The 15,155-nt window shown below is 37.3% G+C and overlaps 6 protein-coding genes across 6 annotated transcripts; 2 read left to right on the forward strand and 4 right to left on the reverse strand.

Annotated features, from left to right (window-relative positions):
• Nucleotides 1-973: 973 nt before the first annotated feature.
• Nucleotides 974-2,632, forward strand: GCK72_025198 (uncharacterized protein; the record flags this gene model as incomplete). The annotated part of the gene is made up of 6 exons (XM_053736234.1): nucleotides 974-1,057; nucleotides 1,443-1,567; nucleotides 1,619-1,875; nucleotides 1,918-2,038; nucleotides 2,082-2,507; nucleotides 2,566-2,632. 6 exons carry the CDS (start codon nucleotides 974-976, stop codon nucleotides 2,630-2,632), a joined length of 1,080 nt encoding a protein of 359 aa, XP_053579800.1.
• A 3,099-nt stretch (nucleotides 2,633-5,731) lies between these two features.
• GCK72_025199 (uncharacterized protein) lies at nucleotides 5,732-6,809 on the reverse strand (the record flags this gene model as incomplete). The annotated part of the gene is made up of 2 exons (XM_003093349.2): nucleotides 5,732-5,827; nucleotides 6,543-6,809. The coding sequence occupies 2 exons, from the start codon at nucleotides 6,807-6,809 to the stop codon at nucleotides 5,732-5,734; spliced, it is 363 nt and encodes a 120-aa protein (XP_003093397.2).
• Nucleotides 6,810-7,236: 427 nt separating this feature from the next.
• On the reverse strand, nucleotides 7,237-7,639 carry GCK72_025200 (uncharacterized protein; the record flags this gene model as incomplete). The annotated part of the gene is made up of 2 exons (XM_003093358.2): nucleotides 7,237-7,326; nucleotides 7,382-7,639. The coding sequence occupies 2 exons, from the start codon at nucleotides 7,637-7,639 to the stop codon at nucleotides 7,237-7,239; spliced, it is 348 nt and encodes a 115-aa protein (XP_003093406.2).
• Nucleotides 7,640-8,580: 941 nt separating this feature from the next.
• GCK72_025201 (uncharacterized protein) lies at nucleotides 8,581-11,141 on the reverse strand (the record flags this gene model as incomplete). The annotated part of the gene is made up of 7 exons (XM_053736235.1): nucleotides 8,581-8,712; nucleotides 8,789-8,991; nucleotides 10,336-10,420; nucleotides 10,472-10,534; nucleotides 10,582-10,893; nucleotides 10,941-11,060; nucleotides 11,112-11,141. The coding sequence occupies 7 exons, from the start codon at nucleotides 11,139-11,141 to the stop codon at nucleotides 8,581-8,583; spliced, it is 945 nt and encodes a 314-aa protein (XP_053579801.1).
• A 768-nt stretch (nucleotides 11,142-11,909) lies between these two features.
• Nucleotides 11,910-12,262, reverse strand: GCK72_025202 (uncharacterized protein; the record flags this gene model as incomplete). The annotated part of the gene is made up of 2 exons (XM_003093329.2): nucleotides 11,910-12,023; nucleotides 12,071-12,262. The coding sequence occupies 2 exons, from the start codon at nucleotides 12,260-12,262 to the stop codon at nucleotides 11,910-11,912; spliced, it is 306 nt and encodes a 101-aa protein (XP_003093377.2).
• Nucleotides 12,263-13,172: 910 nt separating this feature from the next.
• Nucleotides 13,173-13,550, forward strand: GCK72_025203 (uncharacterized protein; the record flags this gene model as incomplete). The annotated part of the gene is made up of 2 exons (XM_003093359.2): nucleotides 13,173-13,220; nucleotides 13,371-13,550. 2 exons carry the CDS (start codon nucleotides 13,173-13,175, stop codon nucleotides 13,548-13,550), a joined length of 228 nt encoding a protein of 75 aa, XP_003093407.2.
• Between the last annotated feature and the right edge of the window lie 1,605 nt (nucleotides 13,551-15,155).

Below are 15,155 nucleotides of genomic sequence, written 5' to 3' on the forward strand. Positions count from 1 at the left end.
TTAACCGAGTGAGTTCAGCAGTACAAACCTGATTTATATATTCTTCGGAATATCTAACCTAGAAGTGATTTATAGACATATATAGTGAAACGTCATCAATCTAGTGGTTTTCTCATTTCCGGACTCTTTTTTCCAGCAAATCTGGAAATGAGAGGTTTTGGTGCACACATTCCAATTATATTGAATCACGGTAACATTCATTTTTTTAATTCGTTTTCTCTGACTCTGGAGGTCATTCGATATTTGAAATATATATTATTTGACTGGGAGTCCTACAAAATTTTATGTTGTCTTATTTTGAACTCATCTATTATTCCTTAAGCGAAGACGCGCCGGCAGAATTATTTTGCAAAGAACTAATCAAGTTGATGGTTTTATGTTTTTTTTTCATGAAAATTTCTTCCTCAAACTCAAAAAAATATGAGTCTTCAAATTTTTGCGTTTGCTGGTAAGAGTAATATTCAAACAAATTTTATCATGAAAAACGTTTGGAAATTGAACAGATGGAACAATTGTTCTTTTTGGGACATCAGTTTCCATTACTGCTACTGAAGTTAGAGCTCCCCGTCGTTACGTCAGTGATTTTTTTGATTTTTTTTTGCATGAGTAATCTGTACTTCGTTTAAAATACATTTGTAAGACAGATAGACTGGTTCATATTTTAATCCGCTTCTAACTCCATTTTTTCGTTTTTTTTCGAAAATGTCCTTTTCTAGGTGTTTTTTCTGCTCTAGAAGATTTGTTCCCCAGTTGTTCTTCATGCAATTGCTCTTTCCGTTTTCGATTCTGAATTCATCATAAAATGGGCGTGTGCAGCCATAGAAACAGGGTCCACAGACGTTTTTATCGAGATCCGAAAGGACATTATCGAGCCCATTCTCACGCACCATTATTATATTTTCTTCGTATTCTTCATTCGTAGACATTTTTCTCCTTCTCAACACTCACCTTCCTTATTTTTAGTTATCCTAACATGCCACAAAACGGTGAATCAGATGTGGACGACAGTGCCAGATCGAAACTAATCAAGACAAATTGGCTTCATGACGAGGAAGACGTAAGTTAGTTTTTGTTGAAGATATTGTGATGTGATCTTCAAAAAATACTACCAGACGGTGTACTGGCTACATTAGCGATAAAATTCAAGATTATTTAGATATGAGCTTTAGATATGAACCCAATAACACAAAAGCATTGAATAACCCCGTGATACTCTATTTTCCTTCTTTAAAAATGAAAACCACAAAATGTTTTGAAAATCCCGTTTTTTGATCTACATGTTAATAACCTAGTCTACAACTGTTCTGACTAAAAAATTAGACAAGCATCCGCTCACAGGAATTTCTGATCTCTTAGTACAAATTGGAGTAAATCGGCCCAGGAGCTGAGAGGGCAAGATACATACCACAAGTTTGCGTTCAATAATTGTTAAAAATTATTAGCTGATCAACAACAGTCCAAGTCAACTGGACGGGATCTCTTTCCAACTGGAGCGTTTGAAGAAAAGAGAAGGATGCGAGTTCATTTTCAATGCTACCAAAAAAGTCATGGAGGGAATCGATGAAACGTACGCTCTTCATTTTGTATTCAATCAATCACACAAAAAATTCATTTTTAGTCGCTTGATTTCTACCGCTGCTTACTTCTTCCACCGTTTCTACACTATTCAATCTCTGAAAAAATGCGATCCGATTGACGTTGCAGCAGCGAGTGTTCTGGTGACGTGTAAACCAGAATTGTACCGAACCCCTCTGCTGAATATTGTGAAAATCGTGTGGAATCATAAGTATCCTTCGAAACAACCGACAGACGAGGGATTGCAGCAGTTGAAAAGTCTGGTGATCTTATTGGAAGCTTTATTGTTGAAAACTTTAGGTGGGTAATATAATTAGGTGAGAGACACATTTTCATTTGCAGGATTCGACTTGAATATCCAACTACCTCACTACTTTATTCTCAAAATAATGGGAGAAATCGATCAAGGTAGTGGTCAAAACGTGGAGGTTGTGAAATCTGCGTATTTTCTGGCGACTGAAATGTAAGTTCCACATCCCTATACTTTTAATTATTAATCGTTTCAGGCTGTTGTTCAGTAACTGGTCAGTACGATTCTCCTCCCCAACCATTGCTGCAGCGTGTCTCAAAATCGCTGGTATCAGTCATAGACAAAAAATGTGTGACATCACGGCGGATAATATGGGAGAGGATTGGTACAAAGTATATGAACCTTCCTTGAAGTCGAAAGTAATTAGATACATGACAAGTGAAATCGTGTGTGGCCGAGTGCCAGCAATATATGATCTCATCAGGGAGAAAGATCATCGCGGTTTCAAAAAAATTATAACGGAACGAGAGAATGTTTATATAAGACCCATCAAATCAGAGTGGAGAACTTGTGGACGTAAGAGACATTGGACAACTCAACCTCACTCCTCTCAAAATGCTGCCTCGACATCAAACTCGTCTTCAAACACTAAACATATACCATCACTTCTGGAACTCCACATGTAAGCGTGAAAATTCAGAGTTTTATTTTTTCAGACCCTCATTTTCTGATAATTTCAGACCGAAAATGTCGGATTTCGAGAGACGAAACCCTTCTGTGTTCTCGCAAACATCAGAAGAATGGTGATGATATAATTTCAACTCCTCTTTCTTATATCTAATTTTTGAAATCCTGTATTGCCTTTAACCTTAGATTTGGTTTTCTTCCCGTTTGTATGCGCCTGAATTTTTTGTTAATGAATCGTAATTTTTTAACTCACCTGACCTTCAGACTGAAGTCACTTTCCTGATACATCTATTAGATAATTAGACGGTCTCAACAGTTTACTTTGTTAGTTGAGACTCTTCTAATTATCTAATAGTTGCGAGAAAAATGTATCTACAGTGAAATAGGAATCCAGGTAGCCCTAAGATTAATACAATAGTCGATTGGAAGAAATGTGTAGTCGCTGAGACTATGAGCGTCTGAGCGAAAAGTGAAGAAGGCGAGGATTAAAATAAGAATTTCATACCTCGTGACACCACAAAGCCGATATCAGACGCAACGAAAAATTGTATTATCCGAGAAGTACGTAGACGCTCCTATTGTACTTGTGTACGTTTTATAGATTGGGATATAGGGAATACGTTTTTTGATTTTTGCAATTGATCGGATCGATAGTTCTTTCGCGTGTCTCAATAAGGGAATCGTGACCGTAATAGTCATCGAAATGCGTAAAGTTCTGCCTCAACATTAAATGGTCAGCTACCGATACTCAAAACTTCTACAACCACCAAAAAATACCTTCACTTCCGGATAATCTTTGCCTGCGATTATCGAAATTCTGAGTTTTAATTTTCCAGACCATTATTTCCTAATAATTTCAGACCAAACATGCCTCATCTCGAACAACGCTGAATTCTTCTTTACCTATTGAATTGTCTTTCTTCAACTCACCATGACCTTTAAATTAGTGTCTTTTTTCTGATCCACCTATTAGATAATTAGACGGTCTCAACACTTGACTTGGTTAGTTGAGACTCTTCTAATCATCTAATAGTTGTGAGAAAGATGTATCTGCAGTGAAATAAGAATCCAGGTAGCCATAAGATTAATATAGTCGATTGGAAGAAATGTCTAGTCGCTGAGACTATGAGCGTCTGAGCTAAAAGTGAAGAAGGCGGGGATTAAAATAAGGATTTTATACTTCGTGTCACCACAAATCCGATATCAGACACAAGGAAAAATTTGTATTATGCGAGGAGTGCGTAGACACTCTTATTGTACCTATGCATCTTTTGTAGGTTGGGATATAGGGTTTACGTAGTTGAACTTTTGAAATTGATCTGATTGATAGCTCATTTGTGTGTCTCAATCAGGAGATGCTGAAAAATTTGAAATCTAACTGAAAAACTGAAAAATATAGAGAGCTAGAACTTTGTAAAAAGGTGAAAGGATATGAGTACAACACTTGGTTGTAAAAAGCATTGATAAGAATGATGTTGTTGGCTTAAATTGTTTAACAAGGAAAGTCTTTGGGGGGCGCGGCTTTCTAACTATCTTTAAATTTGGTTATAGGTACTTCCGTCTACAGTGAGTTTATTTCTGTTATGAGCTCTCAAACTTTTCATATGGTTAAGTTTTTTGATATGGAATCTCAAATCCGCAACATATACGCTATCGCGCAGTTTTAAATGTGTGTTTTCAGCGGTTCATTTGTGCTCGTACGTTAAAAATAAGAAAATCTTTGGGTATACTATTTGCCGATCTGGAATTCCATATGAAAAAGCTTAGTCATATAAAAAGTTTGACAGCTCACAACCCGGCTCATAGATACATTTAGCCGGTTTTGATAGCAAAAATGGACTCCTCGCTGTCGAAAGTACCTACAATCAATCTTATAGATCGTTTTTGAAAGCCGCGTCTCTAAAACATCCCTTGTTAGAATTTTCATTTTGATCGGATGGATATTTCCCTTGTGCGGCTCAATAAGGAAATGCCAAGATGTATCCAAGGTGGTGTCATTTTCAGACTAAAATGTATTAGTTCTTCTACTAGCAAATGAGCATTTTGTGGTTCTGTTTTCCTCTGGCCACCACTTGGAGAAAACATTCACCTGATTGGCTATGAGTCATAATACAGTCAGCAAAATGTGTTCGTGCCACCGCGTTCCAACGCTTCGAAACAAGCTGATGGAGAACGCCTGCGTTTTTTCGCCCCCCCCCCCCCCCACAGTTTCATTTCATCATCTCCTCCGGCATTTGTTTCTCACCTCGTCTCATTACTTGTGTTCAATCCTGTTGTGCACTAATAAATACGGTAATTATTTTTCTGAAAATTGTAACGACTAATTAAGTTATTTTTTAGGTTGTCAAAAATGAATCAGCGCCGTCCCCCCAATCGTTCCTCTCCACGTCGTAACTTGAGCAGATATGAGTTGGTAAGCTAAATACAGCCGGAAATAAATAAAAATGAAACATTTTTACAGTATGAGATCCGTACCCTGCTCCATCTTCACAACCATCAGATGTATTTATTTGTAAGTTTCAATTTGAAACATTTTTAGTAACTCAAACTTCAGAAATTGTGTCCTAACTGATTATTTTTATTCGCAAATTTTCTATATCTGACATAATCCTTTTTGAAGCAAAGAAGCCGCTTCACTCACCTCGAGCGTTACGGGGAGTTGGTTTTTATTGGCGAGCAGCTGCTTGTTATCACCGTCCTCGGAAATAGTCCGTACACTCCAAGTGGGGAGGAACTTGTACGCGAAATGATTCAAATGATTCAAAACTTTGATCTCAATTTTTTGTTCTAATTTGTTCTATCGTTAATACTGTTCATCAAGTTACCCAGTAAATCTTCTTTTCCAATCTTCTCTTCTATTTTATTCAACTAACGTATTACAAAAATTCAAATCTTCTAGTAAGTTTATTTAAAAATGAAGGCCAAAAGGGTAATATCCCGCCAAAATGTTGTTTATTGGAGGACGAGAAAGTGACCTTTAGTATTTGAAAACATCAAGAGTGACAAGAAACAATATCGCGCTTCTCTTCTCTTTGAACTTAAAACATGACGATGGTTTGAAAACAATTCTCTCAGCTACACACCCTTTGGCAATATGAGACGAACATATAATTTATGAGAAAATGATGGAGTGAGTTAATAAAGTTTATTTTTGAATGAGAAGAAACAAGTATAACGATGGAAATATACAAATGCTAATATTTCCTAAACAGAATGTTTCTACTCCTCATTCTTTTCCTTGTCATCAGTAGTATCCTCCTGTACAATGACATTATCTTCCTGACTATCAATAGTTTGTGTCTGGCGATCGCAAACCTAATATAAACATGGTTATAACAACTTCAAAGCACAAATCAATCACATTTAAATACAGCAGTGATACAATTAGATTTACTCAAATACAGTTTAGATGTCCTTTGAAAACTTGAACGTCCCAAAAAACACTTAGACGTCCCTTAAAACACTTAGACGTCCTTTGAAACATTTAAACGTCCTTTCGGATCCCAAATATGTTCAAAAATGTTTAAACGTCCAAAAAAACATTAAGACGTCCCAAAAATGTTTAGACGTCCCATTAAATATTAAGACGTCCCTCGAAGTCTGAAAATTTGGTTTTAAATAATTAGACGTCTCAAAAAACATTTAGACGTCCCAAAAAACATTTAAACGTCCCAAAAATGTTTAGACGTCCCTTCAACACTAAGAGCCACTGAAAGTGTTCAAGGGACGTCTAAACATTTTTTGGGACGTTTAAATGTTTTTTGGGACGTCTAAATGTTTTTTGGGACGTCTAAATGTTTTTTAGGACGCTTAAATCTTCAGAACTATATTTTGGGATTTCAAGAGACGTCTAAACATTTTATGGGACGTCTAAACTTTTGAAAGGACGTTTTAAAAAAATTAGAGTTTGAAAAGACGTTCAAGTGTTTCAAGGGACGTCTAAGTGTTTTAAGGGACGTTTGAGTTTTCAAAGGACATCTAAACTGTAATAGAGCCATTAGATTAAACAATTAGATTAAAAGACACTTACCTCAATTTCGTTTTCAGAGTCATCATCTTTATTTTCGGAGTCCTCAACTTCATTTTCAGAGTCTTCTACCGCATCGATTTGTAAGTTTTCGAAATCGTCCTGAATATGCACCAAGCGGTCCAAAGCGGCATTGTACAGTGCGATGGCACGTTCTCTCTCCAAGATGAGTTCCGCAAGCTCCTCATTCAGACGATCGTTTTCCATTAATGCATCTATTACTCCAACTGTATCAATATCTATCTTCGGAACGTTGCGAATTTCTCCCATTAACGCTGTTAAGAAAATAATTAGATTCTTTTAAACTCGCATTAGATAAGAAAATGAAGACGACACGGAAAAGAAAAACGGAAAAAAAGTTGAAAGTGCACAGGGGAGGTGTCGATTGCGCAGAATGGGAAAAAAACATTTGAAAAAGAGTGACGCAAAGAAATGGCACTATCGATGACAGAGGTGGCCGCTAGTTCCTTTTGAAATTGAATGTGGTTCGCAATGGTAAAATGGAAAATATCACTGTACTCTCTTAATGAGCTATGTGAAATGTGATATATATGCAAATAGTTAATTTGACTGTAATGTATTTATTATTAATTTCATTTTTATTCGTTGAGGAATTTGATTAGAAAATAGAATTTTGTAAAAGACCAAAAGTTATTGAATGGTAAGAAAAACGAAAAAACGTTAATTGATAAAATAATCAACCCTGGTTTGATGGCTCCTCTCCCACCAACTCTTCATTATTTCCCTCTCTTCCTGCGTTGTCTTGGTCGTTGTTGTTGTTGAGATTCTAAAAAAAAGCGTCCTTCACAATTGAGCTTTTTCACTGAAAAAAAGCAACTTACATCTTGGATATTGAGATTTTGAAGAACATTGGCAAGATAGTCTTCCAAATCTTGTTTCACTCCATTCACTTCTTCAAGGAACTCTTGGAAGTCTAGTACGAGTCTATCCAATTCTTCTGAGCGGGCACCAGCTTCCAGATTGTCACTCACATAACGAAGATCTTCAACTGTCTCGGTGATAACTCGGTTGCTCTCCAAAATTGCTTGTCGGAGAGTTGCAATTCCTTCGTCTTGGGTTGGATTAATTTGATCAGCCATTTCTGAACTTGAAAATGAAATATTTTTGAAAGAATATAGAGTACATTATCATTCAAAGCAAGACAAGAAAACTGTTTGAAGAAATATAAAAGGAAGAGGTAAAACAAAAAACAATAAGGAAATTCACGAGGGATTTGTTCTAATGTTTATGAAAAGAAAAAAAAGTGGAGAGTGCAACTATTACATGAGTAGTTGGGATAATCGACAGCTGGGTGACCCCGGTGTATCGTTTTTATCTGGGTAAAGATTTCATAAAGATGATACATATGTTGTATTGAGAAAGTTGGATACAAGTATACTTCTTTTTTAGTCGCAAGCATAAAAAGTGATCAGAAAGTTAAAAATGATAGCTGCTTTCAAAACTTTCTCATATTTTTTGTGACATCGTGCACTCTTTTATAACTTTTCTTTGCTCAAAGAAGGTTTTTCAAAAAAAAGAAACGGAGATGTTGAAGGAAAGATGAAAGATTATCAGAATACCTGAAAAACCAAAACTAGAAACCACAGGGTTTAAAACAAATCTCTCGAAGCGGAAATAGAGCACCACAAGTACGTTTATTCTCACGATAAAAACAAAAATTGGCATCTGCAGGACATTTCGGCATGTCTTTTTCGAGTGTTTTCGATAATACAAGAATATGAACAGCTTGTTACAAAAAGTGACGTAACATTTTTCAAACTTTGACTTTACCAAATCTATCTTCACACTATCTGTCCAGAAAACGTCTTTAATCTTCGAAAGACGTGCAAATGATTGAAACAGAATGCAGAACACTTTAATACTATAGATTTATTCAAGCGGAGGTCATTTTGAATATAATAATTATATTCTTACATGAGATAAAAACTAATTAAAAGCTTGATGAGAAAAAGAAAACAATCCCAAAATGAAAAAAAAACAAACACCGGCAAGAATTGAAAAAGCTCTTAACAGTGAGATCTTAATTGTTGTCCGGTACACGGCCACGTCCATCTCCATCGTGATCATTTTCTTCAAAATCTCTTGGCTCCTCCTCCTCCTCCCTGTCCTCAACAGCTTGATGATCATTGTTGTTTGCGGTTTCGTTCAAATTCTGAAACAAATAACAATAGTCACTAAATTCCAAAAACACTTTCCAATGAGTCACCAAAGAATGAAAAATGTATTACCTCTCCGCGGTTCTCATCCCGAGCTTGCTCAGCAGCTTCTCGCCGGTTTTGGAATACAATGTTGAGCACAAAATTAGCATTGATATCCGCGGCCACGTTTCTCTCCGGCTCCACATCAAACCAAACACGATTGTTTGGCATATCGTTACCCGCCACTCTCTCGACACATTCTTCGTTATGTGGCAGGTCTTCCTTCATACTACCTGAAAAGAGAGAAAGTGAAAGTGGTATAAGATCATTTTGAGAGATTAAGGTTGACAGATAGATAATAAGAGAAATAGAAAACCGTGGAGGGGAGAAAACTCTATATAAGACGGGACGGCCAACAAAATTATGATTGTAATGATGATCAGTTTAACCGAAAGTTGCCATTTAATGTTGCCGTGTTGCGGCGAAATACTCTCACCGTCACAATCTATAATTTGCAAAACCAAAACGTATTTCGATCAAGATAAAACTGATCACGTTCGACCATTTTCAAGAAATATAGTGGGAGAGAGAAGGAGAACATTGTTTCGAATTGTGAAGGCAGGACCCGTGCGCCACACAAACCGTTACTCTCTCCACGCCAACACTATCTTCTTCGGTGGGGGCGCTAGAGATAGAGAGAACAGCTCAGAATGACAGCGTTGGATGTGTTTGCTGACAAAAATGAACGGTTTTTGCATGCAAATGAGGTTGGTTGTCGACATCTTGCAAAATCTCTACAATTGTTTTTTTCTGTATTTGTTGCTCAGCTGATAACGGTGCCCTTTTCATCCTACATTCTTATTTCGAGTATCATATCCCATTTTTGTAGTGTCAGTTAACGATATATCCAATTTTCAGTTTCCAAATCTTTTTTCGAACACAAAAAATAAAGTATCTCAGAGACTACATAAGAGAAACTCCCTTTATTGGGATTTTTTCCAAGCCATTATTGATTTTACCCGTCTCCGGGACGAGCAAATTTAACATTTTCTTTTTATCACTACAATTTCATAAACAAATCTTCTCAATTTGAAATAGAAGACGGATATCTGAGGAGAATACTCTGAAAGCGAAGATTAAAATACAAAAAAAGAATTGTAAGACAAATGTGATGTGAGATAAACAATCTACACTAATGAATATGCATATCACAAGATAATATAACGTGGATTTTTCTTCTGGGACCTAATTTCACTTACATGCGTGTATTTTGTTTTCACCATGATCAGAAATCAGAAAAGAAGAAAAGAGTGTTTGAAAAATGTTTAAAAATTACAGTTGTCAGTTCTCTCGGTGATATTCCAAACACCTTTAAAAGAATTCACGAAACTTACTAGTCAGCCAATCCTCGATATATCCTAACATTGGTTTCAAATTTTCCAGTAGAGGTGATAGCCATTGTAAGTGTTATTGGTTCCAAATACCATACGATAGGAAGTGGATATGTGAGGATTTATTAAAAAGATAGATGATTGGATAATCAATTTATTAATAGGTAGAGAAACAGATATTCACAAACAAAGAACAGAACTTCAACATTTCAAAATATTAAAGTGTTTTCTGATATTCCAAAATACTTTTTGTCAATAATTCGTTGATTTGTTCGAGAATTTCCGGATTCCCATCCATTAGATTTGGAGTCTCTTGCAAAGGAGTGTTGCTCTGAAATTTTGTTAATTTAGAATCGTTAGTTTGGTAATTATGAAAACTAACTGTTGTCGGCAAATCACTTGATGAAAAAGAGAAAGGCGTGGCTGGTGGAACTTGGAAAGTACTCTGAAAAATATGAATATAACTTTGTATCCAAACTTAAATGTTCTTACCAAAATGTTGGCTGCCAGTCCATTATTAGCGAAATTTTGCATAATTTGGTTGTAATGCAGAAAATTGGAAATAAACCCGTTAGGTGGTATTGTTGCAAGAGGCGTTGTAGGTGGTACAGTTCCAAAGGGCGGTGTAGGTGGTTCTGTAGCAATGGGCGGTGCTGAGAGTACTCTACCAAAGGGCGTTGCAGTTGGTACTGTTCCAGATGGCGATGTTGAGGGTACTGTACCAAAGAGCGTTGCAGAAGACTGACCAACATCGTGAATTCGTCCACTCTCTGCTTCCGCGCTTTGGCCTTTTGAGTTTTTCTTCTGGAAATGAAAATGAAGAAATGAAAAAGGTATATTCTGAAACTCACCAAATAAGGATGTGTTACTAGGTGTGGTGTCCTCGAATGATCCTTCATGACTTTTTCCGACATATGTAAGGCGTTATTCTGTGTTTCGCTCTTGTTTGGTATTGTTATTGACCAATCATCCTGAAAAAATAGTTTTGGGATCACAATCATATATTCCAATGAGGGAATTACAATCTTGGATGTGTGGAATGGAAGAACCATTTTCCAAATGCTTGTTTTTCTCTGAAAATCCGGATGAAATTAACTAAATACTTGAATGGAAAAAATGAAGAATCAAAAACGGATGTTATACGGATAAGAGAAGGTGTAGTAACACTTTTTTCTAAGAAAAAGGAGAGAAAACTGAAAAATCAGAAAAGACAAGTACTGACGAGGACAAAAGAGAAATGAGATTTAATCTGGTGACAATCTGATAAAAATCGAATAAAATTGTAGTGGCAAAATTATTCCATTTTGGAGAATTTTGAGTTAGGTCACATGTTTTGTTATCGAAAAATTGAAAATTCGTGTCTAACTCACATCAAGCTCTTCAAAGTTTATTATGGTCTAGTTTAACTAATTCGTCAGACTCGCCATGAAACTCAGCCACCCTAAAGAGCAAAGATTTTGAGTTCAATGACGGAGGGATCTGTCCACTCGTAAACAAACTCATAGACCATGAGTTGAAAAAATCAAAAATTACTACGCTGGTGTCTGCTTTATTCAAAATTTGGAAGAAAAATATAGAGGTTGTGTGAGAAAAGTGGGAGGAGCTATAGTTTCCAAAAACAGCATTCGGATGAAAAATACGCCGGTGTGAGGTTGTCATGAGAGGGAGGGACAGGGTGAGCTGGGGTGATAATTGAAATCAGCTGATAAAGTGAGATGAAAGGGGGGGGGGAGAAGAGGTAAACAGGCAGAGAGTAGGCGTGATTAGTTAGTCGATATATAACATAGAGTGGAGGAAAGTCTGTAGGGACATGGAGTTGGTCATTCGTTGTTGTTTCTGTCTGGAGTTTCGTCTGGTTGATCACCTCCTTCGTCCATTGGCTCCTCCGTTTGAACTTCTTCTGCCGCTGGTTGCTCGAAGTGGTCTTCGTTGTTCTGGAAAAAGAAAACATTGAAGATGCAACTGAACACCAAGATCTTACATCCCGAATAATCATCCGCTCAATCATCTGACGTGCCTCCTCTGCTTCCTCACGACGACGACGTAACTCCTCTGCAACTTGCGACAATTCTCGTTGAAGTCGCTCTCTTTGCTCCTCGGCCAACAGCAACTGAATCTGAAGTTCAACGTTGGTGTTTGACTTGATATCCTTGGTGAGTGGGTGCTCCATCATTTTGCCTAAAACAACAAAAAAGTGAAAATATATCGAAATTTGATGATGAGAGTAATTCAGTGAAATGGGAAGGAAAAGGGAAAGAGGGCAGGCGTGATACCTAAAAACAGTGAAGAGAGTGGAGAGAAGTTGGAAGAATGGCTGGTCAGTCTGTACTAATGAATGGAGTATGTTGAGATTAGATATGCACATTCACATTATGGAGAGGAGACACAGACTTTTTCATGTGTAGTCTACGCCTAATGTTGGTAAATTCCGAAATGAAATTGGACTAAAATGGGTGGATCAGATTCCTATTTGAAGTACTAGCTACACACCTGGAATCCAGACCGACCATAGATGACATAGGAAAGATCGCAACTTGTTTGAAACTCGAGATCATAAAAAGAAATAGAAATGCAGATAATTTCGAAAACTGTACGTTTGTTCGACTTGTAGCAGGTTAGATTCCTAGAATTTACCAAAAAATATTATTTTTACAACTTGAAATCCCAGTGCCTTACGAACCTGTTGGTCTTATTCAAAATGGGGCCAGATCACGATTGTTCTCTCCTTCTTCCTTTTATCCCAATAAATTGTCGATGCTCATGAACTACAACAGAAACGAAATTATCATTTTTCTAGAACATAAACAAAGAAAAAGGCACCCAACAATCTATGCAGTGAGTCATCGGAAGAAAAAGATCGATGCAGCGTACAAGTCCGCAGGCGTTTGCGTACCAGCAATTCAAACTCCGCCCCATTTTCTGTTCAGTGCGCCACAGCTTCGGCAGATGGTCTTTCTCCAAACCTGGCACTTTCCTAGAGGCACTTCATCTTTCATTTTCTGTTTCCCTGTCTTAAAAGTAATCTGTTCGAATAAAATAGCTGGAGTTTACAGATTCAGTTGTGTTCCTCTTTCTCGCAAGAAATGGCCGAGCAAAACCTCCCAAACACCAACGTCACTGATTTTGAGCGGGTAAGAAACTTAGATATGTCTTTTCATAACAACCAGAGTTTTTCAAGGCTGTTCTTCAACACACCGTCAATACCATCTGACACTACCGCATTCTTCTCGTATGTTTAATTCTGCTAAAAGAGTTCACAACGCAAAAACGAGGTTTTACAGGCGGATCGTATCAACGGGCTCGAGGAGTATCAGGCGTTGTTGGACTACGTGGAGGACATCGCCATGGCTGTGATCCAAGTTAGAGAGCACCCGGCATCCGAAGCGGCAAGACAACTCGTGGACATCTTCTTCGATGAGTTGTTCAATATGATGCAAATTTTCATCGAACTTTTTAATTGAATTCTGTCTCTGCTTTTTTTATCACTTCTTGTAAGTACCAATAAACTGTAATCATTCAAAAATCTGTGCTATCTCGATGTTAATGTCAATGATTCATGAATAGAGAGTCACGGCTATCCATTTTTCCATCACGAGTTTGGTGTCCCCCCTCCTTCATAATTTTTTGTTTTCTTTCCAAAAGTCTACCAAGTCGGCTACTCCTCCACTACAATCCAAACATACACACGCCGAAGGGGTGATAGGAAAATATCTCTCTAACTCCTAATGCATCTGCGAGCGCCGGTCGTCTTCTCTAAAGAGATTCGGGAATAGCTGCCTGCACTCGGGGACGACGACAAAACAAGATGGTGGGGAAACACGTGTTAACTGTATGTTGGGAACTCTCTGCTTGTGGCCGAGAATGTGATTGTCTCTATATATTATTGCGGCCTTGAAATCTAAATTTTTATAAAATTTTTGTTCATTGTAAGTAAATCTACAAATATAAATCATATATTAGTAGAGATGTGATCACAGGAAGACTCGACGAAGGAAGTTTTCGTGTTAGGCGTAGTGAACCATAAGTTGGCGGATTACTGTTATCCATCTCTACTTCATTGACAGATACTTTTTTTCGAACGGAATGTAGCTGGGGTATACATGAGCCACGCAAAAAAATAATAATTCAAGTTAGTGTTTTCAACCTTCTTTACGTTTGAGCAAGGAGCCATTCTGAAAAGTAACACCGAACTGTATCATCTCGTTTATTCATAATTGCAACATGGCAAGGGAGGACACTTCAAAGGGGTCGGGAATTTTTGAAATGACAATTAAAATGGGGAAAATAGATGGCAACGAGGGATGCACGACTGGGATAGGTGGATGTGGAAAACGGCATTGATAAATAAAAGAAGTTAACTACACTAAAATTATTCTTTCTGGTTGCTAGAATTATTTATATAAATATTTATTGACAGAAATAGAATAACGAAAGGATCACGGTAATGTTGGATAAGATAGGGGGAGGAATTGGGACGATTGATAAGTCTGGTGAGGTGAAGACGGGCACGCTGACGGATAAGATTGTGGGGTGGTTTAGGGCGACGGATGATAAACTTGGGGGTGTGAATAGGAACAAGATTGGAGACAACATCAATAAACTTATCATATATTGACGTTGTTAATTTTTTTTCCCGAGTCGGCTTGCTCTCCTGCTCTCTTTCTCCTCATCGGAAATGTCCATCTCCATTATTTCATCAAGACTACCGGCCATATCTGGAACATTTTGAACAAAGTTCTGTCCCTCATCGGGTTTGTTTAAACAGTCTTCAAGATTGTTGTCTACATTCACATTGTTAAACACAGCAACAGTAGCTTCTTCATCCCTTTTCTTTTTCGCGTCCTGCGTTGTGATTTGATGGAGCGCTCTCTCGAGTGATATTTCGGGATGCGACTTCTAAAAAACAGGCAATTAGTTTACAAAATAACTGACAACACAGAAGTTGGCAGCGAGTGTTGAGACTTTGCTACTGAATAATTATAAAAACGAACCACAAGTTTATTTCTTATGACTGTCTGATTTCATTCCATTGTCTAATTCCACCGATTATTCCTGTTGGCTAATGT

This window comes from Caenorhabditis remanei, chromosome X, assembly GCF_010183535.1.
Source record: "Caenorhabditis remanei strain PX506 chromosome X, whole genome shotgun sequence".
Lineage (NCBI taxonomy): Eukaryota > Metazoa > Nematoda > Chromadorea > Rhabditida > Rhabditidae > Caenorhabditis > Caenorhabditis remanei.